This window comes from Corvus brachyrhynchos, unplaced genomic scaffold (genome assembly GCF_000691975.1).
Source record: "Corvus brachyrhynchos isolate BGI_N302 unplaced genomic scaffold, ASM69197v1 scaffold10, whole genome shotgun sequence".
Lineage (NCBI taxonomy): Eukaryota > Metazoa > Chordata > Aves > Passeriformes > Corvidae > Corvus > Corvus brachyrhynchos.
The window spans coordinates 1,061,550-1,087,060 of NW_008236180.1; the positions used below are offsets into that span (position 1 = coordinate 1,061,550).

The following is a 25,511-nucleotide window of genomic DNA, read 5'->3' on the forward strand; positions in this document are numbered from 1 at the left end:
AGACTCTCACTTGGAAACCTTTGTTGGGTTCTTGCCCCAAAGGATGGGGCTGTTTCAGCAGAGCTGGGCTGGCTGTGGTGGTATCAACAGCTCCAGCTGAGGACTGCAGCATTATTCCTGCCTTTTCTGTTTGACTTTGCATAAGCACAAGGACATCACATATCCTGTTTGCTCTGGTTTTCCCATCTGTTTGGGAATAATAGAGATCAGCGGTTTTCTCTTTAAGTTCCAGAGATGAGAGCTGCTACAATGACAATCTGTTGTCTGAGCAAAAGCTGACACGGGCATTGACGGGGCTGGCGGCTCTGTTCCAGTGACCTTTTATGTGGACTAGGAAAAAGAGGAAAAGCAGAGACAGTGGGAATTCTTCCTAAAGTGTTGAACTTTAAAGTGTAGCAGCTGTGGATTTCCTCAGCAATCCAGGCTGATGGGGAGTTTCCTGAAGTGGAGGCTTGGCAACTGGGATTTTGTGGTATCCCTCCTGTCCTTCTTCCCGAGGAGAATGGATGGTGCCTGACAGGAGGTTGTGGTAGATCTTCCTGTTAAGGTGATCCCTTATTTTTTAGGGTTTGTAATCATCAAAACCTGTGATTCTTTACCACTGGAAATTGTATTAGTCAAATCTCCTTGTGTTCCCCTCTGCAAACACACTCTCTTGTTTTGCAGTGAGCACAAAGATTCCTCGGAAAAGAAACACAAAGACAAGGAGAAAACCAAACACAAAGATGGCAGCTCAGAGAAACACAAAGACAAACACAAAGATAAAGACAAGGAGAAGAGAAAGGAAGAGAAGGTGGGTGTCTCCTCTGGGAGAGACAACAGGATGGGTCTGGCTTATGCTACTGAATAGTACAAACTCGATGGGTTAGATGTAGCTTGTACTCAAGGTTTCTGTCAACCTGGAGAGAACTATCCCAATGCTAACCCAGACACCTTGTTTGTGGAGTGCTAGATATGAACTCATAAGGACTTTATCTGCAGGTGTGTGAATAGAAACAGTTCCACAGTGAGCTGTGTCCACTGGCTCCACATTTTTTCCCGTTACATTTCACTTCGCCAAGCTTGGGTTCAGAGACAAGGGAGAAGAATCTGTCATATCACATTCAGTCCATGCAAGAACAAACCATATACTTAATTCCAATCTGCTGAGGAAATTGGAGAGCCAAAAAGTACTGAATTGACTAAGACTTGCAGAAAATGTTGCCTCTCTGTCATGTAGGTCACTAAGGACTACAGGGGATGGAGATAGTCACAGTTCCTTCTGCAAGTTAAATACCCTGCATTGTGTTGGAAAATGCTAATCAGCTCCTACTTTTTATGTTTTTCAGATGAAGTCATCTTCTGGTGATATAAAAATAAAGAAGGAAAAGGAAAATGGTTTCTCCAGGTAAGAAACCAGGTCTATGATCTGCAAAAAGCTGCAGTTTGACTTTTCATAGGTGCTCAGTGTTTGAATCCTCTCACTTGGTCTTGAGAAAAAATTGGGGCACTATTAAGCCCTTCAGAAGATACATTCTTCTCAGTTATGAGAATGGGTAGATCTGTGTACCCAGTAACTGGAGATGGGAGCTGTGGAATACCTGGTGTCTGCCTGCATACCCTGGGCTTGTCTAAGTATTAAGGAGCTGGATTCTCCTGAGGACAGACTGAACTATGGGAACATCGGTAGCTGGGTTTGAAAGAACCTCTGTTGTAAAATTGGGACTTGAACGTGCAGGCAGTCTGCTGGAGACAGGACCCAGCAAAGCCAGTCCAGATTGCCTCTGTGTGTCTGTCCTGTATGTGACTGCAGCCTGAAGCCTTTGCAGAGGAGCGACAAGAGTGACATGTAAAATCAGAAGTACCTTCAGGAAATGCATAGATGTCCTACTCTAGTACTAAATTCCTGCTAATAATAGAACCTCCTGGACTTGAGTGTTGTGTCAGTCATCGATAAGTAGTCTTTTTAAACACCTAAAGTGAGCAATTGATGGAAGAGTACTTTTTCTTAATAGTCAACCAAGATCTCTTGTGACTTGTTTACAGCCCAGCCATTGGTTATTTTTAAGGTGCTAAATCAAGTCCACTGACTTACTGAAGGTGTGTGGTATGGTGGATGCATGCATCCATATCTGTTAGTCAAGAACAGCACTCAGTTCATGAATTCATTTAGTTTATGAATCCACTTAAAAATCAAAACAAACAAAATCCTTCCAGTTTCATTACGTTCTGTGGATACAGAGAGGTTGGGAGAAGGCACCTGCCAGGCCCATGCCTTTTAGGTATTCTGTGTTTGTTTTGAGTGTGCCCTTCTGACACGAGTTCTTACATCTGTTTCATTTCCCTGCTCCTATTCAAAAATACGAAAGAAGGAGTCAGGCTTGGCACAGGACAGAGGCGCCATCTCCAGGCCCTTTGGGGAATACTCAGGAAGAGAGCAGTGACATTTAGGTGTTTGTGGTGTGGCAGACAGTTAATAACTGTCTCTACCCTCTGCTGTTCAACACAGTTGTATGATGTGCTGATCTCACCAGGGATGTTGGATGTTCTCATATCAAGATAACTGAATCCTCCTTAGGTCCAAGAGGTTTTTTTAATGAGTTTGAGAAAAGCCTGAAGGAGCCATCACAGTTGTGCCTTCTTCAGGGCCAAATGCTGGCTAAGAATAAAGCAATTTTTTTTATTTTCCTGCTACTCAGATGGTTTTGATTTTTCCTTAAGACTTAGTACAATGAACAGTGTTAGAGTCTTGGAAACAATGCAAGTCAAGGTTCAGCTTGGTCGTACAGCTCCTTTCTTTTCACAGACTCACACTTTATTTCTTCCATTATAAAACATTGTGCAGTATTTCAGTGTTAAAATAGACAATGTTAAAATAGATAGAATTCCTAGGGACTTTACAAACAGTAGCTCTACATTTCTGCCTGAAAGGGAGAATAGGTTACCTTTTTTTCCATAGATGTTTTGCAGCTGTCTCTGTGCTGCACACTTGTGTCTTACTTAATTACAGGCGATGCAACAGAAATGGCTTCATAGAGCAGCTTGTTTGTATCTCCCCTGAGCTGCATCTTCCAGCACTGCAGTGGCTTTAGAGCTGTGAGGGAGCAAACTGCTTGTTCTGCTTCACGGACACACTGCCAGCTAACATGAGACTCCCTAATGTCTCCTGCTGACTGTGGTCTACAAAGCTGAATGCTGCTTATTTTAGTTCTGACTCCATCTGATTGCAAAATCCGCATGTTGACTTGGAAACTGAGTCAGTTTGATATAGAAATTGCTGGTGGGACATGAATAAGGAAGCCCAAGATGGCACTAAGTGCTTCAAAATGTAATTTTGGACTCTTTGAGGCATCATTTTCTTTATGACGATCAGTGAAGTGTTTCTGTGAAATCTAGAAAGAATGAGTTTGTCTAACAGAATAGTCTCTCTTGCACTAATACTCTATTTTTTTTCTTATTGCTAATGTCTTGGGACAATATGGCTGAAAACATTGAGCCTAACTTTGTGGTCTGTTGAAAGGGACAGGATTGTTTGCTTCCTGCAGTTTGGATAGTGAAAAGAGACTGATCTGTTTAACTTTGCCAAATCTTTGTTTCCTTTTCTGGTTTTCACATGCCTCAATATTTAGTTGGCAAAATATTCCAGGGAATAGCTTTCAAATCTTTGTTTAGTTGATAATCTTTTTCCCTCTTAGAAGCCTCAATAAGGGTATTGAGTTGGAACTAAACAACATCCTGCATTTGACTCCACACAGGCATTTCAGTTTTTAAGTGTATTTGAAAGTGCTGGAAGCTATAGTGGTTTTTACTCAAAACCTCAGGGAAACAAAATGAACTTTGAGCTGTTGACATTGAACTTGATGTTGCTTGAGAAATGGCAAATGTGTAGACACTGAATAACTCTCCTTACACTATCTGTGGATGTTCAGAAAATGACACATCGCAAGTCTTTGGGGTCCTATGATGGGCAGCACATTTCGTGGAAGACATGCCCATTTTGCAGATGATTATTTCTTAAAACTTAGTTGTTGCTGGTTTCCAGGAAACTTCCTCTTTTTGAAAGTAGAACCATGTTTCTTTGCTTCTTTTTGTAGTCCGCCACGTATTAAAGATGAACCAGATGATGATGGGTTTTATGCATCTCCTAAAGAGGACTCCAAACCCCTGAAGAGACCTCGAGAAGATGATGAGTAAGTGGCGTGGGTGCTGGTGACTTGGATGTTTGCCTTTGGTTTTAAAAAGAGAACTTTGAGGGAGCAGGTGGAATTTCAAGTGATCAGCACAGACTTCTTGAGATGGTTACTGGAGGTCTGAGACCAGACTCCTTACGCTGTTACAAGTTCTCTGAGCAGGGCAGGGATAGTATTTTTGCTGTGCAAGGCAAAATGCCATTACCTGCTTCTGCAGATGGTGCTGTGAAATGTTGCAGAACTAGTAAATAAAAAAGAAAAACCCCAGAAGGCGGGTAAAGACTGATGAAGATTGTAAAACAGAAATGTGAGCACATGAGGTATTAACGTAGCTAAGTGGCTGCAGTGGTTTCTGTTGGGCAAGGAAATGACTGCACATGAGAACAGAAATGCACTGTCAGCCTGTTTGGAGGCAGGGGGAGGTTTGCCTGCACTGCCTGGCGTGGTTTGCCTGGAGTCTCAATGTGTCATAAGTTATGCTGAGGGTTGCTGTCTGAAAGAGAAGCACATGTGATGTTTGCCTGACACAGGAACCCACTGAAATACAAGCTCAGTTCTATCTCACTGTGATCTGCCACTGTGTCCATCCATCTCTTCAGGTAGTTTGTCCTTATTAGCAGTCAGGAGTTAATGGGTTGGAAGGGTTTCACCATGGTGGCACTCCATCCCTGTGTGTCTCAGTTTCCAAGAGACATGGGTGGGACATCTTTCCTTTTGTGTAATCACTTGCTGCCTTCTGGATGTATGATGTCTCATGTCTGCAACGGAAAGATTAGGAATTGGGGTATTTCTGTACGTTAAGGAGTGGTTTGTCTGTATAGAGCTCAAGGATAGGGACAATAAGGTTGAGTGCCTATGCATGAGCATCTAGGAGAAGGCTGGTAAAGCAGATATCCTGCTGGGACTCTGCTCCGGACCACCCAACCAGGATGAAGAGGTGGATGAACTGTGCTATAAGTGGCTGGCTGACGTTTCAGCATTGCCAGCCCTTGTTCTTGTGGGAGACTTTAACCTGCCGGATATCTGCTGGAAACTCAACACAGCAGAGAGGAAGCAGACTGGGAGATTCCTGGAGTGTGTGCAAAAGAACTTTCTGTCTCAGCTGGTAAGGACAGCTGTGGCCTACCAGGAGTAGTAGCCTGCAGGACCTGCAGTTTACAAACAGAAGGGCAGGTGGGAGATGTGGTGGTCATGGGCACAGCGACCATGAAATGATGGAGTTTTCAGTATTTGGTGAAAGAGGGGCATCAACAAAACCTCTACCCTGGATTTCCTTCCAAAAGGCAGACTTTCAGGGCACTGATTCAAAGTCCCTTGGGAAACAGCCCTTAAAAACAAAGGGGCCCAGGAAGGCTGGACATACTTTAAGACAGAAATCTTGAAGGCATGGGGAGCAGCCTGTCCCCATGTGCAAGAAGATGAGCCAGCAGGGAAGAAGACCAGCCTACCTGAGCAGGGAACTTTCACAGGAACTCAAAGAAAAAGAGAGTGTATCACCTTTGGAAAAACGGGTAGGCCACTCCAGAAGTGCTTAAGGATCTCTTTAGGTCATGCAGAAAGAAAACAAGAGATTCAAAAGCTCAGTTAGAACTTAATCTGGCCGCTTCTGTAAAGGATAATAAGTGTTTTTATAAATAAGTTAAGGAAAGGAGGGCTGAGGAAAACCTTCATTCTTTATTGGATACCAGAGGGAATATGTTACCAAAGACAAGAAGACGACTGAGGTACTTAATGGCTTTTTTGTATCAGTCTTCAACAGTAGGACTGGTTATCCTGAGGGCAGATGGGTCCCTGAGCTGATAGACAGGCATGGGGAGCAGAATGGACCCCCTGCAGCCCAGGAGGAAACAGTCAGTGATGTGCTGAGCCCCTTAGATGCTCACAGTTCTATGGGACTGGATGGGATTAATCCAAGTGTGCTGAGGAAGCAGTGGAAGAGCTCCACAGATTGGTCTCCCATCATTTATCCACTCCTGCCACGCCAGAGGTCTGGAGGTGCCAATGTGACACCCATCCACAAGAAAAACCAGGAGGAGGATCCAAGGAACTTCAGGCCTGTCAGCCTGACCTCAGTGCCCAAGAAGGTCATGGAGCAGATCATCCTGAGTGCAGTCACACTCAGCCTGGAGAAAAGAAGGCTCAGGGGTGACCTTATCACTCTCCAGAACTCCCTGACAGGAGGGTGCAGCCAGGTGGGGGTCAGGCTCTGCTCCCAGGGAACAAGGGACAGGACAGGGGGACATGGTCTTAAGCTGCACCAGGAGGAGGTTTAGGTTGGACATTAGGAGGAATTTCTTCACTGAAAAGGTGATTAGACATTGGAATGGGCTGCCCAGGGAGGTGGTGGAGTCACCGTCCCTGGAGGTGTTTAAGGAAAAACTGGATGTGGCACTCGGTGTCCTGGACTGGTTGACAAGGTGGTGTTGAGTCACAGGTTGGACTTGATAATCTCAGAGGTCTTTTCCAACCTCACTGGAAATGAGATTGTGTTTATGTAATTTGCCAGTACTCAGTTTCGCTGTTGTTTGAACTAGTGGGGGTTGCAGAAAGTGAGCCTTGTGGGCAAGGTCCCACACTGACGACTGGAAAAAGAGTTGGGATAGAATATGCCAGTAAGGTTTTACCCATTTATCCTATCCCATGTAATCACTGCGTGGCTACTAGTGCTTTTGAATCAATTCTTCATCGAGGAAGATGTTTGCTTCAGCAGTGTGAAATTTGCCGAGAGGGATTGACAGTAACATCTTGTGGGTTTTGTAGGCTGTTGTGCTGGATTGGGATTATTGAGTCTTCTGAGGGAGCAGGGTATAAATTATATTCTTTAGAAATTAAAAATGCCAGAAATACTGCAAGCTCATGCACACAAACTTTGTACATCTATGACTTCTCTTTATTTGTACTGGAAAATGGATCGCTTTCATCAGCAAGTCTTTTTGTTCTTAGTGCTGACTACAAACCCAAGAAAATCAAAACAGAAGACATCAAGAAAGCAAAGAAAAGGAAACAAGAGGAGGAAGAGGTAATGTGACAGACAAGTTTATGATCAAGAAAAGCCAGGCTATTTGGTGTGGAATTACGCAGAGCAGGGGGAACCTGATTTTGTCTGGAACAGAGCTGTGTGTGGCAGATCCCCCTATGGTGCAGATATTAACTTACCTGAACTACAATGTATAAAAAGTCTGGGTAACTTTCTTTCCTACCCTTAAAACAGTGGGTGGAGAAGATGCTTCCAGGACATGAACTTTCAGGCTGTTCCAGGCAATTCACAGTCCTTCTGTTAAGGAGCTGGCAGGGAGCAGGGGAGCCTTGCTCACAATGTGGTAATTGCACAGATGATGTGGCAGGGTTCGGAGGCAGGGGAGATGAAACAGAGATTGAGATGCTAGAGGGAAGCTTAAAGCATTTAGATGGAGCCTAGGTGGAAATTTCTTTGGAGAGGCACTTGGAAAAGGTTAGCCATAATTTGAACTACACTTCCCACGTAGCAAAGGAACCCTTGTGAGACACATGTTGCGGCACCTCCTGGCAGTAGGGTTAATTCTTCCCTTCAAAGGAAGTGTCTCTACACTGAGCATATACCAGTAGAATCCCAGAAGCCACCTGAGAGGGGTCGTTGTGCTCTGTAGCATTTGCCAGACCAGACACACCAGTGCAGGCCAGGGAGGAGGTTCTGTAACTCAGCAATTCCATTCCCGTGGCCCAGACTTGCCCCTTACCAGGTGAGACAGAATAACTGGCTGTGTGCATTTAGCATGTCCCCAGTGTAAAGTAAAAGAATCCCGCTGAAAACTTAAGTGGGACCATCAGCAGACTTTGACTTAATGGGATGATCTAAGACCACATTTATGCGGCGAAGCCACAGGAATTCAGTTCTTATATACCCTAAGAGAGAGTCTTTTAGTTTTAACACATCTTTTCAAGGGAGGGGGAAATACAGTAGCTTGTTCTAACAAATTCTTACTCATTTTGCAGGACAGCAAAGCAAAGAAAGTCAAGAGCAAAGATAAGAAAGTCCCTGAAGCGGACAAAAGAAAGAAGCCGAAAAAAGAAGAGGAGCAAAAATGGAAATGGTAACTATATATAGTCAGTGCTGTAGGCTCCCATCTGCACCTGGACTTGCCTGTACCTCCCATGCTGGCTGAATAAGCACATCTGGCTTTCTCTTCTGTTGATTCATGAGGATTTGTTCTGAATAATTGGCTTACTTTCTGGTAAGCTCTAAATAAATATCTCATTCACTGTGTTCATCCTCTGAAGTAGAAGTGATATCCCTAAAACAGGAAATAAGTGTTTTGTGGTGCTGTCTGTGTTTTTTTTTTTCCCTGTGTCACATAGAGGCTGCCTATAATGATCAGATACCAATATTCTTGTGCCCAGAAGCTGTTCTGTGCTGACATGCTTCAGAGCAGTATGAAAGCTTTTAAGGAATGTATTAATATGTGCAGATGTGTTAATCAGTATTCTAGTAGAATTTATCTGTTATATAGAGGTACAGCATGAGTGGGTGTCCAGCTTTTCATTCTAGCTGGGTGTCAGCTGTGCCTCTCAAAACTGCTCCTGCACTGGCACAAAAATGAAAGTTGATCAAGTCACCAGTTAAGCTCAGACTCTTCAACAAATGATTTCTGAAAATGAGTTTTAAATGAAAAACACTTTCTGTCTTGCCCAGGATCCTTAAGTAACATCACTGAAGTTGTACTTTTCACCCACTCTTAAATTTTTTTAGAACCTTTTTTAAGTAGGTCTGACCTTTGTGGTTCATTTGAAATACAGACCTGTGATGCATCAGTAGTGCTCTGTGTAAGAAACCTGCTGGATTTTTTTTTGTAACTCTCCATAGTAATTTAAACTGTTATTTCTAGATTTGAAGGAGTTTGTGTGTTTGGAAGTTTTGGCCTTAGTACTTCCCTCATTTTAGTGCATATGTACTTCTCAAAAGCATGTGTGTTTTCTGCCCTCCTGTAATGTATTTTTATGACCTTTCAGGGATGTTTCCATGAGCATTTTCTTTTTTCAGATCATTTGGCTGTAGAGTTGGGGAAAGTCTTTGCAATCTCTTCAATCCTTTCAGGTTCAATCCTTTACTCCTTTATTGACACTATTATTGATTCATCTTTAAAAAGAAAAAAATCTTCTGTAGTGTTTATAGTCTTACATGTTTCTCTTTGACTGTCACAGCTTCCTCAGAACATCAGCACTTGCAAATCTTTTTCTTACTTGAATACTCCCTTGAAACTTGGGTTTCCAGCCCCTCCCCAAACCTTCCCTTTTTCCTGAGCAATCCCCTTTTTTCTCAATCCCTTTGACAGCATATTTTTAATGTGCAGTAACATTAACAGACTACAGGGACATGAAGCAGTAGGAAGCTACAGAAGGTCCTTCTAAGCCTTAATGATCTGTTGTCTTTTTGGCTTTGTCTCAGCTCCCCTTGCTGGTTCTTTCTAGCTCAATATTCTGTTTTTGCAGCTCCCTTTTATTGTGGGCTGTATCCTTGAACAGCAGACCTTTACTGGAAAGCTGTGCTGTTCTCCCCTCACCTGCCTGGGCAGCACAGGCCCCTGTAGCTGTGTTAAGCTCTGCAGTTTGTGCTTACTGCTGAGGAAAACTGCCTTGGAAAGCATGTTTTGCAGGATTTGGCACTGGGTAGCTGCATCCTTCTGCTGATGTTCCTGTCATCCATCTGCAGCTTTGTATAGCGCGTCTTTGCTGGACAAGGTTTCATCTGCACTTCAGTTGTTTCTCTTAAGGGCATTTTATGTTCCATCTGAGTCAATTTTCTGAGTGTCTGATACCTTTTTTGGCTGCTTCCTCAAGTGCTTGCTGCCTTGAGCATTTTCATCCTCACTTATGTGAATGTTTGATGCAGACATCCCCAAGGCACTGGCCTCATTCATCACCACGTGGAGCTCTTGCAGAGGTCATTTTCACGCCCTGTCAGCGTGTGAAGGATGTGATCCAGAAGTGCACCTTACGAGCACTTCTCCCATCTTGTGTTACAGCAAGTTCATTTCCTTGAAATAACATATCCCTGAGGTGTGTTCTGGTTTTTTCTTAAGAATCTTCTCTCTTTTCATTCCACTTAAAAGATCTTCCCCAACTTTTCTTTCCTGAGACAGCAAGTTTGATGTGGGATTTAATTAAGAAGCCTATATGACTGATGAGTTGTTGCTGAAATCAGTGAGGCAGCTTTCCTAATAGGCAGCATTCTCCTTGCTCCTACAAAATCATGTGTGGAGCGTTGCTTTAGAACCAGAAGCTGCCAAGGGCAGTGGTGCTGTAATGCTTTTTCTGTTTGAAACCAAATGAGGATGAAAAATGAGCTAAACTCAGGAGGCTCACTTTCACCTTTTGTCTTAATGCTTATGTATGATGTTTAGGAAGGTGGAGGAGGGATTGGGGATGGTTTGTGGTCTTTTTGTGGCGCACTTTCTGGTAGCTTTGAGCTTAGAAACTACCTCATGAATCCCAGGTTTCCTTGTAGCCTTCCCAGAAGGTACAGTGTCCTTCTGCTATCAATTTAAACTGCTGCATGTCTAGTACTGCTTTTACATGTGTCCTTTCTAAAAGAACAGGAGGGGATAGAGGTACAGAATTTCTCATCAAGTAAATACGAGACAAATAAATTTAAAATAAGAGAATGACAAACCTGTCCTGAAAAGTAGTAACTACTGTGAATGATGCCCTTATTTTGTTCTCACTGGAATAAAATTGCTCATTGTCAGAGAGGAGAAGCTTATTCTGGCGGAGAGGAGAGTGGTTTAGGTTTGTTTTGCTGAAAGGAGCTTCTGGGTGGAAGAACCTAGGCCTATGTTTGACAAAATATTTATATTTCTAGCTTCTAATTAATTAAAAAAAAACCCAAAACACAACAATCATTAGGAATGTAAATATTTGGAATCTTTGTCAATATTGCTTTCTTACATCAACATGGTTTACTTAAGCCTTCTTCCCAGCCAGGGACTGAAGTCTGAATGCAGTTCTGCACTGATAGCTGGGGATGGGTGCTTTCCTGTTAAAGCTGTTGCTTCTCATCAGAAGTAGTCAGGTCCAGTGGTGTGGTCAAAGGTGGTGCCTTTCAAACTCTAGCCAGCTGCTATGTTGCTGTTGTTCCTAAATTGTTGATGTACAGACACGAGTGAAACATTTTGAGTGTCTTCTAGCAGAAACTCTTATCTCTGTGCAGTGTTTCTCTTCTATGCAGTGACTTTTATCTCAGTAGAGATGAAGCAATCTATCAGTGCATCACAGCTCCTGAGATGCAGGCAGTACGTGCACATCTCTCCTCAGCTGCCGTGGCACCTGGAATGGGAATGCTGCTCCTTAGAGCTGACACCAGACAGAAGCTTAAACTCCTTTTTTTTATTGTCATGGCTGCTCAACAAAGTTGTCTGGGCAATTCAGAGACTGAGTGCTGTGACAGGTTAATGGTCTTCAGCTGATTGATGGCTGAGGTGAAATAGCCTTTCCCAGCAGGTAATCCTGTGCCAGCAGCATGTAGCAGTAATGTTGTGGTAATTATGAAAGGAGCTTGGAGGGGAGGAGTGTGGAATCAGTGACCTAGGCGCTGGGAGCTGGGGGAAGGATCCTGGCCTGGCAGGACCCTTTTCTCTGCAGATGAATTGCTGACCCTCTTTGCTTGGAATGTGGCATTGGTGGTGCCTGCCTTGCTGTGTAGTGATACCAAATGCATCACTTGCAAAGCATTTTTATAGAGCGTTTCTTATAGAGCCTCTTTAAGACAAACATGCAGTTTTCTGGGCTGCTCTGGTTTTGTTCAAGTATGCTTTTCTTACCCAGAGAATTGGAATGAATTTAAAATGACAGAGCAGGTTTTAGCCTTTCTTGTCCAAGCAGGTTGGTTCTCATTTAGGTTGTAAATGAACATCTGTTTCTTTATCTCTGCCCTTAATGGCATATTGTCCACATCTGAAAGCAGCTGCATAATATACCACAATTGTTTGAGTTTGCTGAGCAGGCATCCTGGACCTGATGTTAGATCACAGCTGAAGCTAATTTAGCATGGTCCTAGCTGGTTTACAGGGTCCAAGTCTTATTTTCTTAAGATCTAAGCAATTTCAGCTGTGTGATTTTGTGAAAAGAGGAGCAAATGAGAGGTGAGGAATAGGATGGCATCAGGTAATCTGCAGCCCAAGGTGTTGTGTTCATGGACACAACTGGGCTTTTGGAGGGGAAAAAAAAAAAAGAGGAGAAAAGAAAGAAGTAAATGGTGATAGTACATTAAGTATTTGTTGTTGGTCTGTACCCTACAAAGCAGTGATTTCTTGCTGGTTTAGCATACTCTCATACCCACACAGTAATAAAATGAAGATTGGGAGCTTAAAATTGTATTGGTTCATATTTCTCTCTTGAAGGTGGGAAGAAGAGCGCTACCCTGAAGGCATTAAATGGAAGTTCCTAGAGCACAAAGGTCCTGTATTTGCTCCACCATATGAACCTCTGCCTGAAAATGTCAAGTTTTATTATGATGGTGAGTTAATCTGTGTTTCTACTTGCTAGGAAGAGAAATAAACATCTCAGGCTATTGCGGTGTTCTTCTGGGGACTGAAGAGCTGAGGAGGTGGTTGTGTTTTAGTGGTTCACTTAAATCAGCTCCTCAGCAGCAAAGTGAGGTCTGTGCAAGGAAAGGGATTTACCTGAGCCTGCTGAATTCTGCTCACTGAAGTGACACAGGGATAAACCTGTTCTCAGTCCCTTATGGTGGTGAATCTCTCAGGTTCCTTTGCAGAATGAGTGTCTGATGCCTCAGAGTAGCAGTGCCTGACCAGTGGAGTGTGTAATTGCAGCTGCCTCGTCACTGGTTACCTTTAGGCTTGCTCTTGTTTTCTTTAACCTCAAGAATTGCAGCTTCCATCATCTGTGGTGAAATTCATGATTGATTGGTGGTGTGAGCAAAATGAAAGACAATTGAATTTGGGTACAGATGGTTAGGATCTTGTAGGAATGAATGGGATGACCCTGGCCTCAAGGACACAGCCCTCTCATGTAAGTCATGGTCCCACTCCCTGACACCTGCGTGTGGTAGAACTAATTGGTGTGGGATTGAAATATCCTGGGCTGCCTGGTTGATTGAGGCTCACGTGAAAGGGATTATATGATGTGATGCCTGCTGGAGCCTGGATTTGATGACCCGTGTGTTTCCTTTTAGTCCTGTGATCATGTTAAATGTAGGCTCAAATTAACCCAGGATTGAATTAGGTGGGAGGTATTTGAATGGATGAAAATGTAATTTTTGGTGATGGGGACATCTGCACATGGAACTCTTCCAGGAGCAACGTGCTGTTTTCATGTGACATGACACAGTGTTTTTAAATACTGAAGAATAGGTGGCATTACATTTTCAGCAGCAAAGTAGTGAAATAAATATGCTGTAGCATATTAAAGGCTATCTTCAAGCAAGTAGCACAGTGATCAAGGATGTCTGCAGCCTTCTTTCTTAGGGTTTGATAAGAACTTGATAAAAAGTTGGAAATTGTTTCCCTGTATTGAAAAATGCATGATCTCTCCTGTTGTCTAGAGAAGGGGAGGGGCAGATTGCACTGTAGCTATCCCTTGGTGCAGACAACAGTAAGCTCCTCATCTCTCCAGCCTTCTATTTCACAGAGCCTCTGCAGGGATTTGTGTAACCTCTGCCTCTGTCATCACAGAAATTCATCAATAAGCTCAACAGTCATGGGGTGGGCAAGGAGGGGGTCTGGCAAATAAAGACATCCCATAAGTCTTCCTTGAGAAACTAGGCAAAAAATCAGATGTTTGATTTATACAGCAGCTGCTGAGAGCCTCTGTCTGTGCTCACAAGGCGTTGTCTCATTTCGAGATTATCCCAGGGTGATTTGTAGAGCCCAGTAATGAGGCTGTGGCTGGCCAGCGGCCGGCTCGCACCGGAGGAATCTGTCCCCGGCCTGGGGATTCACTGCCCGCTTTCATCTCATGTAGCAGCTGCTGGGGCTCTTGGAAGTGCCTGTGATACCTGCTCAGGGAAGGAGCTTGAAATGCCAAAGCCATCCTTTTTCAGTGCCTGTGGGTTAACCAGTCACTGCTCATAGTCCAGTGGTGGCTCAAACTTGCACATTTTTCTGTAGGTGGGGCAAGGTAAGAGTATAGGTGGTGGCAGCTGCAGTGCTGGCCATGAGGGCTCTTCTGCTCTTTATGTCCCCTGGTTGCTGTCTGGTTTTCATTTTTAAAATAAGGTAACTAATATCATGCCTCTGGAATAAATCCTTTCTTTACCAGCTCTGTCACTTGGGAGCCTTTTCAAACCTTCGTGAAAAAAAAGGATATTGTGTCCAGCGAAATATATTCTAAAGTGGTTAGATAAAGATGACTGAGCCTTCAGCTAGCTGGGAAAAATATCAGACATTTTAGCCCCATAACATGTTACTAACTCGATAGCCTCTGTCAAGCTAAAATTGCAGCCTGGAAAAACAGTCCCTTGCTGTCTCTCCCTTCCCCCATTTCCTGTTATAAGCAAACAAATGCTGTATTTTAGGTTACAGCTTAAAAATTGGCAGAGTTACTATTGTTTTTATTTAATTGTGGAATATTCTCAGATCATTGGGAGGACCTTTTGCTAAGTCCTGTTTTACGAGGGTTTATAGATCTTAAGTCTTTATAGCTGACTCCCATGCTTTAATTTTAGAGATGATGCAACTTTTGAAAATATGTAGTAAATCCAAAGCGTGGTATTTTTTTTTTTCCAAGAGCACAGATTGAACAGTTTCTTGTGTTCACTTTTGTGCAGTAAAATGGTTGTTAGAAATCCCCAGGTATTGACTGTCTGCCAACCATTGGAACTTTAAATATTTCTTGCAACTAGATGGAGATGTGAGCTGCATGCAGAATCCTTCAGAGGGATCACTGGCACCCCACGTTTCATCAGGAATGCAATCAGGACCAAAAAGTGCTCGATAGGAATGTTAGATGTCGAATCCACAGCCTCCATGCTGCAGCAGCCTCTATTCCCTTGTGTTTCAGTCTTCCCTTGCAGCAATTCCACTTTGTGCTGCAGTCATGCAGAGAAGCTGGAATGTGACCCCTCCATTCACTGACAGCTCAGTCTTTCTTAAAAACAACTGGCTTTTGAGCCTGCTTTGGAGATGCAGGAGTGCATTCCCACAGCAGAGGGAACAATTAGCAGAACCCTGACACGTTTCCCTGCAATGAAGGAGAGTTGAATACTTGGCATCTCTTCCCAGCCTATTTGTAGCGTATCCAGAGGAAGGGCTCTTCCTGCCTAGAAATAGCTGAAGGCTGGAAGGGGTGTTCCGAGGTGGAGTCTGTGCATTGAAAAGGAATACAGGGACTGTACTTCCCATATGTCTGAGTGCTGGAATATGAAATTTAATAAAATCCCTGCCTCTTTGACATCAAACAGCAGCGTCTCCCCAGGAGCACACCCAGCACGGGGGTGGCTCAGCAGAGGGTTTCCTGCAGCAGGCCTTTTCCCCTTCCTGCCCTGCAGCCCAGACCTGCCTCACATCAGATTGCTGTTGCTTTTTTTAATGTTTAGATTCCAGAGGAAACTTTTTTCAAAATGTTTGTGGTGGAAGTGAAACAATTGTGCTCTTGTGTTTCCTTTGCCCATTCAAGTTGCTGTATTATGTAACATTTTAAGACAAACTTCTCTGTAGTAAAAATATAATCCTGTAGGGTAGTTACTATATTCTCTTTATAGCTTTGATTCCTGTTTACCATTTTCTTTAAGAAGCAAACCTTTCTTTGTAGGTAAAGTCATGAAGCTGAGTACCAAAGCAGAAGAAGTTGCTACATTCTTTGCAAAAATGCTTGATCATGAGTACACTACAAAGGAGATCTTCAGGAAAAACTTCTTCAAGGACTGGAGAAAGGTATGCACATAGTCCTGGGCTGCAGTGACTGCGAACATGGCCAGTGTCTCCTCAGCACTGGCCAGTGAAAAGGGGCTACTGTTCCATGCATGCAAAAGTTGGCTTAAGGCCACTGAAAGCTGCCTCACGCTGTAGCTGTGAAGTTTCCCGTTTATCCTGTAGTTTCACCAGGAAGGACCCTACCATAAATGCCTTTCTAAACCAGCAAAGTCAGGGTTCTCTGCATGATGCAGCATGATGGGTGTACCTGACCTCCCTGTTACATGCCTTGTGTAAGAGCCAGATTTACTAGAAGGAAACCCCTTCCAAAGACCTAAAATGGAGATATTCACCTCAGTCATCAGCCATAACAGCAAACCAAACGTTTGATGCACTTTTCCTGGATGGGTTTCTGGGTTTTTCTCCCCATCCCTCAGCAGTCCCAGTCACAGCTGGGTGTGGAAGTGCTTTGGAAAGTGGTGCAGCATTGCCCAGTGCTTGGGGAGATCAGAACCCTGCAATGCCAGTGCTCCACAGGATCTGCTGCTTGTCCTTTCTTTCCTCTTTGACCTCAGCTGGAGTGAGCCTGTGCAAGAATTGGGGGATTCTTGGGGTGGTTATTGTGAGAACCTGCCTGTTGTTCCTGTTTAAGCTGCCTGGAGTAGCGTAAGCTCTGCTATGCATGGAAACTTTTGTGTGTGTGTGTAAACTTAAAGCACTGCTTTCTTTCTGCAAGGAAATGACCTCTGAAGAGAAGAGCACTATCACCAACCTCAGCAAGTGTGACTTCACCCACATGAGCCAGTATTTCAAAGCTCAGTCGGAAGCTAGGAAACAGATGTCCAAGGAGGAGAAACAGGTACCAGAGGGAATTCTAGGAGACTTCATGATTCTTAGCTGGCTTGTAAACATCTCTGTGTAATCATTCTCCTTGCTGTGCATATGTCAGTGTTTTCTTCAGCTTTCAGATTATTGCTTTCAGGTGAACTGTAGGAGTCTGCACTGTGCAGCTCAGGTAGGGCAGAGCACTGTGTTTACAGCTGAATCTTCATCCTGACTTAAATGATATTGATAGGGCTGATCCTGCTTAGGGAAATAAAGTTAAGTAAGTAATAGCTTAAGTAAAGTTAAGTAATAGCTTAAGTTAATAAAGAGAATCAGAGGTGCTGCCTCTGGGTTCATTGGTCCCTGGGAAATAATGAGCAGTGGATACTCTATTAAGGATGGCATAGATAAGGATGGTGCAGCAATGCCATCAGTGAATAACATGAGAGAAGAAATCTTAAACATCAAGTAATGCTGTTTTTTGAATAAAAATGAACTTTATTATCCAGTAGCATGGGTACAGTGTCTCGTAGGTTGAGAATTAAATTAACTGCAGTGGATGTTGGAAGGTGAAAACCTTCCCCAAGTTCTCAGTTGATCCTCTGCAATGCTTTAGTAGTTGTCCTTTGAATGATGGGCCTGGCAGCTTGGAATTACAGCCTTTGGGATCAGAGGGATCCCATCAAAATAGAGAGCCCTTGTCTTCCTGCTGTTTTGGTTTGATAAATGTGGGTGAGCCCTTCAGTTCCTGTCCATGGTAGCTCTTAAAATGGAGCAGAAGTGGCTTTTTCTGTTTCTTAGCTGGTGCAGCAGTGCTGTCTGTGGGTCAGATGTTTTATTTTGAGCTGCAATGTTTTTATTTTTCCTTCTGTATAGTTAGAGTTCAGGCACAGAAGTATGCAGTGAAATCTCAGCACATTCTTTCTTAGAAGGCTGTGTTCTGCTTATGAGACCATTTGCTGACACAGGCTTGACATGCAGCAGCCTGGAGACATTCCTTTGCCTGCTTTCCAATGCTGAGTTCAAACACAGAAGTCTTCTATACACAGAATTTTTTACATAAACAACAAGATACGAAGTCCAGTGGATGCCAAATGCTGAGTATAGAATATAAAGTAGCAGGACTGTGCTGGGAGTACCCTTGAATCTGAGATATATGGATAGAGATACATGCCTCTATTGTGACAAAACTGTAGCTGCCTTCACCAGCACTGATCTGTTTCCCTCAAATACAAGTTTTCACACATTCTTTCCCTTTTTCCAGTTTGTTTGTGCTGCTTGCATTTTATGAATGCTTTTCTGGCCAGTCTGATACACTTGCCATGATGGAGATCTGGTTTTGGGTTGGGTCTTCAGCATTAGTGTGGTGCAAATATAAAAATTTGTTAAGTCTTGGCATATGAAGGTATGTGTGGTGCTGCATGTGCTACATCATCTTCGCTTTTGGCTTTTCCCAGAAAATCAAAGAGGAGAACGAGCGGCTATTAAAGGAGTATGGTTACTGTGTGATGGACAACCACAAGGAGAGGATTGCCAACTTTAAGATTGAACCCCCAGGTCTCTTCCGAGGTCGTGGCAACCATCCCAAAATGGGAATGTTGAAGAGACGCATCATGCCTGAAGACATCATCATTAACTGCAGCAAGTGAGCACTGCATGCTTCACGCCTTGGCTTTGCTTTCTAGAGCTCATTTTTTAAAACTCTGTATAAGTTGATACTCAAACATGTAGAATTAGGGATGCAGCTTATCTTGTTCTCATATGGATAAGAAACTGAGTCATACAAGCAAAGACTGAGCAAGGCAATCATGGGGTTCATGTAGAACTTTGTCAACATATTTTCTTCCTCACGCCTACAGCCTACATCTGCTTGAACTGCCTTTCCTGCTAGTATTTCCAGAAAATAATTTTATTCTACATAGGTTGCCCCACTTTGTCTTCCTTGATGTTGAAGGCTAAGGTTTGGTGGGCTTCTCTTCACTCTCTCTAGTCCTCATAAGTGTCCACACTATTGCAGTGTGCACAAATCAAAATTCGTCCTAGCAATGTGTCCCACCTACAGTGTAATTCTTCAGCAGGTCCATGTTGGTAGCAGTTACATTCCTGATCTTTGACTGTTCATTTTGATTTATTTGGTTTCCTGCTTGTGGAGATAATGCAGTTCTGTTGCCTCTGTTCCTTTCCCTGCACTTTCTTTGTGTAATGCTGGCTATTACCTTCTCTGTTTTGATGCTGGTGGGATTTTTTTAAATAGCTTTTATCGTCTGTTTTCTAATTCTCTGTAGGGATTCCAAAATCCCTGCCCCTCCACCAGGACACAAATGGAAGGAGGTCCGGCATGATAACAAGGTGACCTGGCTGGTGTCATGGACTGAGAACATCCAAGGCTCTATCAAATATATCATGTTGAACCCTAGCTCAAGAATTAAGGTAAAGATCTAGTTAAAAAAACAAAACCAAAGCAATCTTCCTGGTCAAGTTTCCAAGAAGCAAATGTAGCTCTTGATTAGGGAAGAGATAAGAGGTAAAGCTACCTGGCTGTTTCATCCTACAGTGGTTGAAAAACATAGGGAAGCTTCTGTGCTTCTGTTCCCCCTTGAAAAGAGAGGATACAGTTACTGCCCAGGAGAGCAGGTGAAGTCCTCAAAATGTCTCTGAAAAACGTCACTGTGTCATTTCTTGTGGAATCCTTTAACCTGTGTAAACCTAAAAGGAAGCATTTTATCCAAGAAAGGGCTTGCTCTGGTGGATAGTTCACATACATTTGGCTTTAACTTCCCCTGCCTGGTCATGTAGTGAAGTTCTAACCATGGGTTGCTAATTAGTTGTTTGTAAAATTAAAAACCCGGCCAGGCTCCTGGCTGAGAAGGCTGGTAAGGAGCTCATGACTGAAGGAAAACAAACTCCTGCTGCAGGAGCAAATACCCAGTCCGTGGCTCAAGTCCATAAAAGCAAGAATTTAAGCTCCTTTCATGAAGTCTTTTCCTGAGAGATTTTTTCCTGGATTGGAAACAAGGAGTTTGTCCTACAAATAAAGGAGGAAAAATATCTCTGTTCCTTGTGAATTCCTGCCCTCTTTTTGCTATGTCTTGAATATATAATAATGATGATGAACTGTTGATGTTGCTTTTGCCTTTTATGGGTATTTAATTACACAGCTGAAAGAACATAAGTGCCATCTGAATAAAGCAGAGGAAGCCATTTGTATTTTGAGAAGCAGGGAAGATGTGTCTTTTGTGTCCCTCTCTAGCTGCTTCCATGGAAGCATTTAATATCATGGAAATCTGAATGACCTGCAGCTGTGTGGCAGCACAGTGTGAAGCTGAGCTGTGCAGCAGCAGCATCTCAGTGCTTTTGTACAGCGAGACCATTTGCCACACACGGGCTTGCAAAGCCTTGAGATGCAGATTGGAGCTGGTCCTCTGCGTGCTCTCTAGTGCTGACTCTATTCCAACTTCCCTGCAGGGTGAGAAGGACTGGCAGAAGTACGAGACAGCTCGGAGGTTGAAGAAGTGTGTAGATAAAATCCGGAATCAATACCGAGAAGACTGGAAATCCAAAGAGATGAAAGTACGGCAGAGGGCTGTCGCACTGTACTTCATTGACAAGGTGAGGCTCCTTCCTTGGCTCCCCTCGCCTTCCCTGTCCTGCTGGGAATACTTGGGAATGCTGTGTGTTTGTCTTGAAGGCAGAATTGAGCCCAGTTACTAAGGTATCCTGAGACTTCCTGGTGAGCAGGCTCCTTTTCCTTCCCATTACCTGGAATCCAGAGCAATAAACTATTGTACTGAACACAGCTATTTCAGGCAGCATTGTTTAGTTCAGGCAAAACTCACGGCCTGGTTCCAGAATCACCCAGTTGGATTACTGGGAAGTCTGTGTGGGCCTTTTGTCTCCAGCTGTTTCAGTTTTCCTGCTGGGAATTTCTGCTGGTTTGTCACCTCTTCAGTTTGAGGTCACAGTTGTGAGGTTTTGTAATTACGATAATTTTTTCACCACAGCATAAGGAAAACTGCAGTTGTGTTGATGCATTTAAAGCAACTTAAAACCAGTTCCCAGAGAGCTGTTCCCTAGTAGCATATGGTGTCTTGACTAACTAAATTAACAGGTCTTGTTCAAAATGGTTTGATGTGAACCAAGCAAATTTGATGTGAATAATTGTGGTTTCATATGACCACTGAAGATTTCAAAAGTTAGAAATTGTTTTAGCCAGCACTGTTAAATATATGTGTTTTTATGCAGTCAAATGTAGCCTTTAATTAATTGATACAAGCCAATATTTATATAACCTATATGCTATTTGAAATGTATTTAGTGTGCAGTGAACAGGTAGGATCATAGAAGGTGAACAACTGAACTGTTTGTTTCAGGTGGAGTTCACATGGAAGTCAATTTGATTTTTAAAAACTGCCACACTTTTTGAAATTAATTTCCATTAGTCAGAACTGTGTCACAGTTTGAGTTACATAATGAGCAAAAGTTGGTAAAGCATCCTGGCTTAAACTCTTAAAATAAGGAGATATTCTCCTCTGGACACTGCTGGTTCTAGGCCGTTGTCTGAAGGCTTGCAGCATCTCTGTGTTCTGGGGACAGTTTGAATTCCTTACTTCTCTTATCTTGATATTAATGTAGCTTGCCCTGAGAGCTGGTAATGAAAAAGAAGAAGGAGAGACAGCTGACACCGTGGGCTGCTGCTCTCTGAGAGTAGAGCACATCAAGCTGCATCCTGAACTGGATGGGCAGGAATACGTGGTTGAGTTCGACTTCCTCGGGAAGGACTCCATCCGATACTACAACAAAGTCCCTGTGGAGAAGAGGGTAAGGCACCTCCACAAGCACATACACAGACTGAACTGTTAGAGATGTGGTCAGCACAGTTTGGATGGCATTAACACGTTGCTTTATCAGTGCTAAGACACCGAGCCAAGAAATAAGTCAGTTAATGTGACATGCTCTTTATTGGCAGTGCCATGGAAGGTGGTGTGACACAGCCTGGCAGATGAGATGTTCAGACATGTTGCTGCTCTTCCCTGTGGTGTCAGTGGGAAGAGTTGACATAGCATAACTGTAACAGCTGTGCTAGATGAGTTTCCTGGGTCTTGTTCTGGTCACCAGAGTTGGTTTTGTCACCTGTAGGTGGTGGAGTTCCAGGCCCATGTGACAAGAAACAGCTTTAAAAGTTCTGAAATACTGCTGGCATTGGCAGAGCAGCGGTTTGATGGGGGCTTTGATAATACACACCTCTGTCACAGTGGTTTGGTTCATGTTGGATCTGAGCCCTCACAGAGGTAGATCTTAATCTTTGCTGCTCCAGAGCCTGTGGAGTAGGTGCACTGATACCCCTGGCCTATGAACCTGGGTGTCTGCCAGCCAAGACTTCTTATGCCATGTCAATTCTTTTATTTCTGTCATCCACCAGTTTCAAATTGGCTGTGATTTTGGCCTCATTTCAGAATCGATCCTTATCCAGCAGCGTGAACCTGGAGGGTACTATCCAAAATGTTTTTGTGGGTGTAACAGCTTTGCATCTGGTCCACAGCTCTGTGGTCTGTGTTAGATACCCTGTGTATAATACTGTGGTAGTTGTCATGACAGTCAGCAGTAAATGTTGGCCTCTTGAGGAGCAAAACAACTGAAAAAAAAATCAAACTACCGCTGCTCTAGAAATTAACTTGTGCTGGAATTCTTGGTTCCCTGTGTGAAGAAGAAAGCATATTCTGTTTAAATTTATTGGTATCTCTTGTTATTTTTTCAGTGCTTAAAATGAGGAGTTGATTATTGTAGAACTAGAAATCTTTGTATATTGGGTGTCTATAGAAGAATGTGTGTTGTTCAGAAGCTGGGGAATTGGAGCACGCAGAACTGGGATTTGTGGTCTCTGTTATAATCAAAGATGCTTTGATTATTCTCCCTACCCCACTGAGACACGTTTGGGATGAAATTATATGAAACAATGCAGCAGTGAGGAGGGTTTCTTGTAGCTTCAGTCCATGGAAAATGGCTCAGGGGTCTCTTGGGCTTGAGTAATAGTAGGAGAGTAAGGAAAAGACAGTAGCTTTGGGGTCTCTTTCTCTGTTAGGCAGCTACACCAGAGCAGAGTCAGATCTCCTGTAATTTTGATCCAAAGGATGAGGATAAAGGGCGTTGAAGGCTCAGGACTCCTGTTGCTGGGGAGGAACCTGCAGCACAGGCATTGCATTGAGAGATGGGTCTTTGCATGCTGGGAAGTAACATCCAGCATCATCACTGTTCCCTGGAACAGTTTAATGGCTCCCTGGCAGTCTTGCTTTCATACAACTCAGTCCTGCCCAGTGCTGTGTGGTCTGTGTGCCTGACATTCCTGGGGTTTTTTCCTGCAGGTGTTTAAGAATCTTCAGCTGTTCATGGAGAACAAGCAGCCTGAGGATGACCTCTTTGACCGCCTCAATGTAAGCACATAGTTCCTGGTGAGGGTGGTGGAGCACCATGAGCAGGCTTGCTCTGCAGCAGGCAGTAACAGCTGCTCTGTTGCAGAAATGGTTTCAGTGGAAATTTTCTTCCAGAGCAGCCTCAAGGCAGTGAGAGTCTGTCTCAGTCTGGTGGCTGAATTGTCCACTGTGCCCACAGGTTCCCAAAGCGATGGGCCTTGGTCCTGGTGAGCCTGCCTGGCTCTGACCTGGGGAGTGTTTTCAGAGTTCAGAGATGATGAATGTGTGAGGTGACAGATTTTCAGATGCCATCCCTGTCTGCACACTTGACTCTGTGGGAGCACTGTGGTGGTCCAGGCACTTTTATTGTTACTGGAAACCAAAATCTCTGCACCAAAGAAATCCTTTTTGGCCACTTGTGGTACTTGTTACCAATCTAATACTTGTTGGTTCTTTGTTCACTTTTGCTGTGGTTTCAGTAATGCTGTGGCTATTCTGTTGTGGTCAGGTCTGAGTACACCAGGCCTCAGCCGTGAGCTGCACTTCTGTGTCAGCCATGGGTCCAGAGGTTTCACAAATGCTGTGGCCATTCCTAGTGCTTACTGTCACCTCCTTTCTGCTTCTTCAGACCAGTATCTTAAATAAACACCTTCAAGACCTTATGGAGGGACTGACAGCCAAGGTATTCCGTACTTACAATGCCTCCATCACGCTACAGCAGCAGCTCAAGGAGCTCACTAATCGTAAGTCTTGCCCCTGAAGCTGTGAGGGGAACAGATCTGACTGTGCAACACAGACCTGGCTTCCTTGGCTGAGCCACAAGTCGTGTATCTGTTCACCACTTCCTTGTTACAGTTCTCCCAGTGCAAACGTCAGGCAGCTGAGGTCTGACCAAAAATCTGCTGTCAATCTTTGGGGGTAGTTGAACAGCCCAGCACTGGGGCAGAACAGAACTGACTTGTGAGCACACCAGGGTGTATTTTCCAGGTTATGCCTATCCTTTACCAAATCTGTTTGCTTTCTATTTAATTGTGAGGTCCTGTAGATGACAGGCAAGGCAGATGCATCTGTAACAGCGCCACGTTCCTTGGCTGCTCATCCACAACCTCTGTGAGCAGGGCTGCCTTGCACTTGGCAGCTTTACCAAGTGGGCACATTGGACCTGTGAAGCCCAGCGGTGTCCTGGGCAGGGTGGTCCTGCTGTCCCCTGCTCTGGGCATGGCTGTGCTTCCCCTCTGTTGAGTTGAGATGGTGTCAGTGGTGATGAGTAACATCCAGAAGGAGTTAGGGGCTGGGATGGAAGTGGCCAGGCTTTTGGGACTACAGTTGGAGTGCAGTGTTGAGAATGGCCATGGGAGCGGAAGGTCGGTTCTGCAGTGGCTGTGGGATGCTGGCTGGGGCAGCACACCCTGGAGAACCCACTCGTTCACCACTTCCCTTCCTTCACAGCGGATGACAACATCCCAGCAAAGATCCTCTCCTACAACCGTGCCAACAGAGCGGTGGCCATTCTGTGTAACCACCAGAGAGCTCCACCCAAAACCTTCGAGAAGTCCATGATGAACCTGCAGAGCAAGGTACCTCCCCCTGCCCAGCTCAGGGGCAGCAGGGCTCCAAGTGCTGCATCTCAGGAGTCAGGATTCCTTTCCCGTGGGGTGAAAGCAGAGCCTGCTTTTCCCTGTCAGGAGTTGGTAGTGTGCATCAGAGATGATGCTTGGAGATGAGCAGCGAGCTGGAAGGGGCTTCTCTGAGTTATCTTTTACTTGTAAAGAAAAGACCGGACCCTTTTTCTGCCCTTCATCCTATAGCTGTGTGTTCTGCTGCCATTGAAACTTGAGAGCAGCAGTCTCTAGCTGTGATCTGTGTCCCCTAAAGAACCTGGAGTGGGCATCCACCCCTGTTGTGTGAATCCCAGGCCACTGTCCGTGTGTACATAGTACATTATGCCCCTCTGACTTGACCTCTTCCTTTGCAGATTGTTTCTGGTGAAGGCCATGAGGTCCAAAGGGGTTAGGTCTGTTCCTGGTCTGGCTTTAGAATAACCTTCACAATAAGGAGTTCTGGTTTGGCACTGCAGTGTCCCCTGCTTCCATAACACCTAACATGGCTGCCTTCACCCTAGATCCTAGAGCTTGGGGATGTTTAAGGGGAGTGGTTGAACAGGGGCTGCAAAATGCTAAATCTCCCTGAATCCTAAGCTTACTGAAGAAGAACTGCGTGGAGCATTAACACCTTTCAGTGTGTAGGATTTGGGGCTGATTCCTGCT

At 44.1% G+C, this 25,511-nt stretch overlaps 1 protein-coding gene across 1 annotated transcript in view; it reads left to right on the top strand.

Annotated features, from left to right (window-relative positions):
- TOP1 (topoisomerase (DNA) I) overlaps window positions 1–25,511 on the top strand; it is a 66,263-nt gene that overhangs the window by 37,691 nt on the left and 3,061 nt on the right. Inside the window, exons 3-17 of the mRNA XM_008633615.2 lie at window positions 667–793; window positions 1,329–1,387; window positions 4,074–4,169; window positions 7,113–7,188; window positions 8,142–8,239; window positions 12,542–12,657; window positions 15,912–16,033; window positions 16,749–16,871; window positions 18,295–18,482; window positions 19,123–19,267; window positions 20,303–20,446; window positions 21,470–21,655; window positions 23,197–23,265; window positions 23,873–23,987; window positions 24,694–24,821. Coding sequence (XP_008631837.2) covers window positions 667–793; window positions 1,329–1,387; window positions 4,074–4,169; window positions 7,113–7,188; window positions 8,142–8,239; window positions 12,542–12,657; window positions 15,912–16,033; window positions 16,749–16,871; window positions 18,295–18,482; window positions 19,123–19,267; window positions 20,303–20,446; window positions 21,470–21,655; window positions 23,197–23,265; window positions 23,873–23,987; window positions 24,694–24,821 — 1,792 coding nt within the window. The remainder of the gene's footprint in view (window positions 1–666; window positions 794–1,328; window positions 1,388–4,073; window positions 4,170–7,112; window positions 7,189–8,141; window positions 8,240–12,541; window positions 12,658–15,911; window positions 16,034–16,748; window positions 16,872–18,294; window positions 18,483–19,122; window positions 19,268–20,302; window positions 20,447–21,469; window positions 21,656–23,196; window positions 23,266–23,872; window positions 23,988–24,693; window positions 24,822–25,511) is intronic.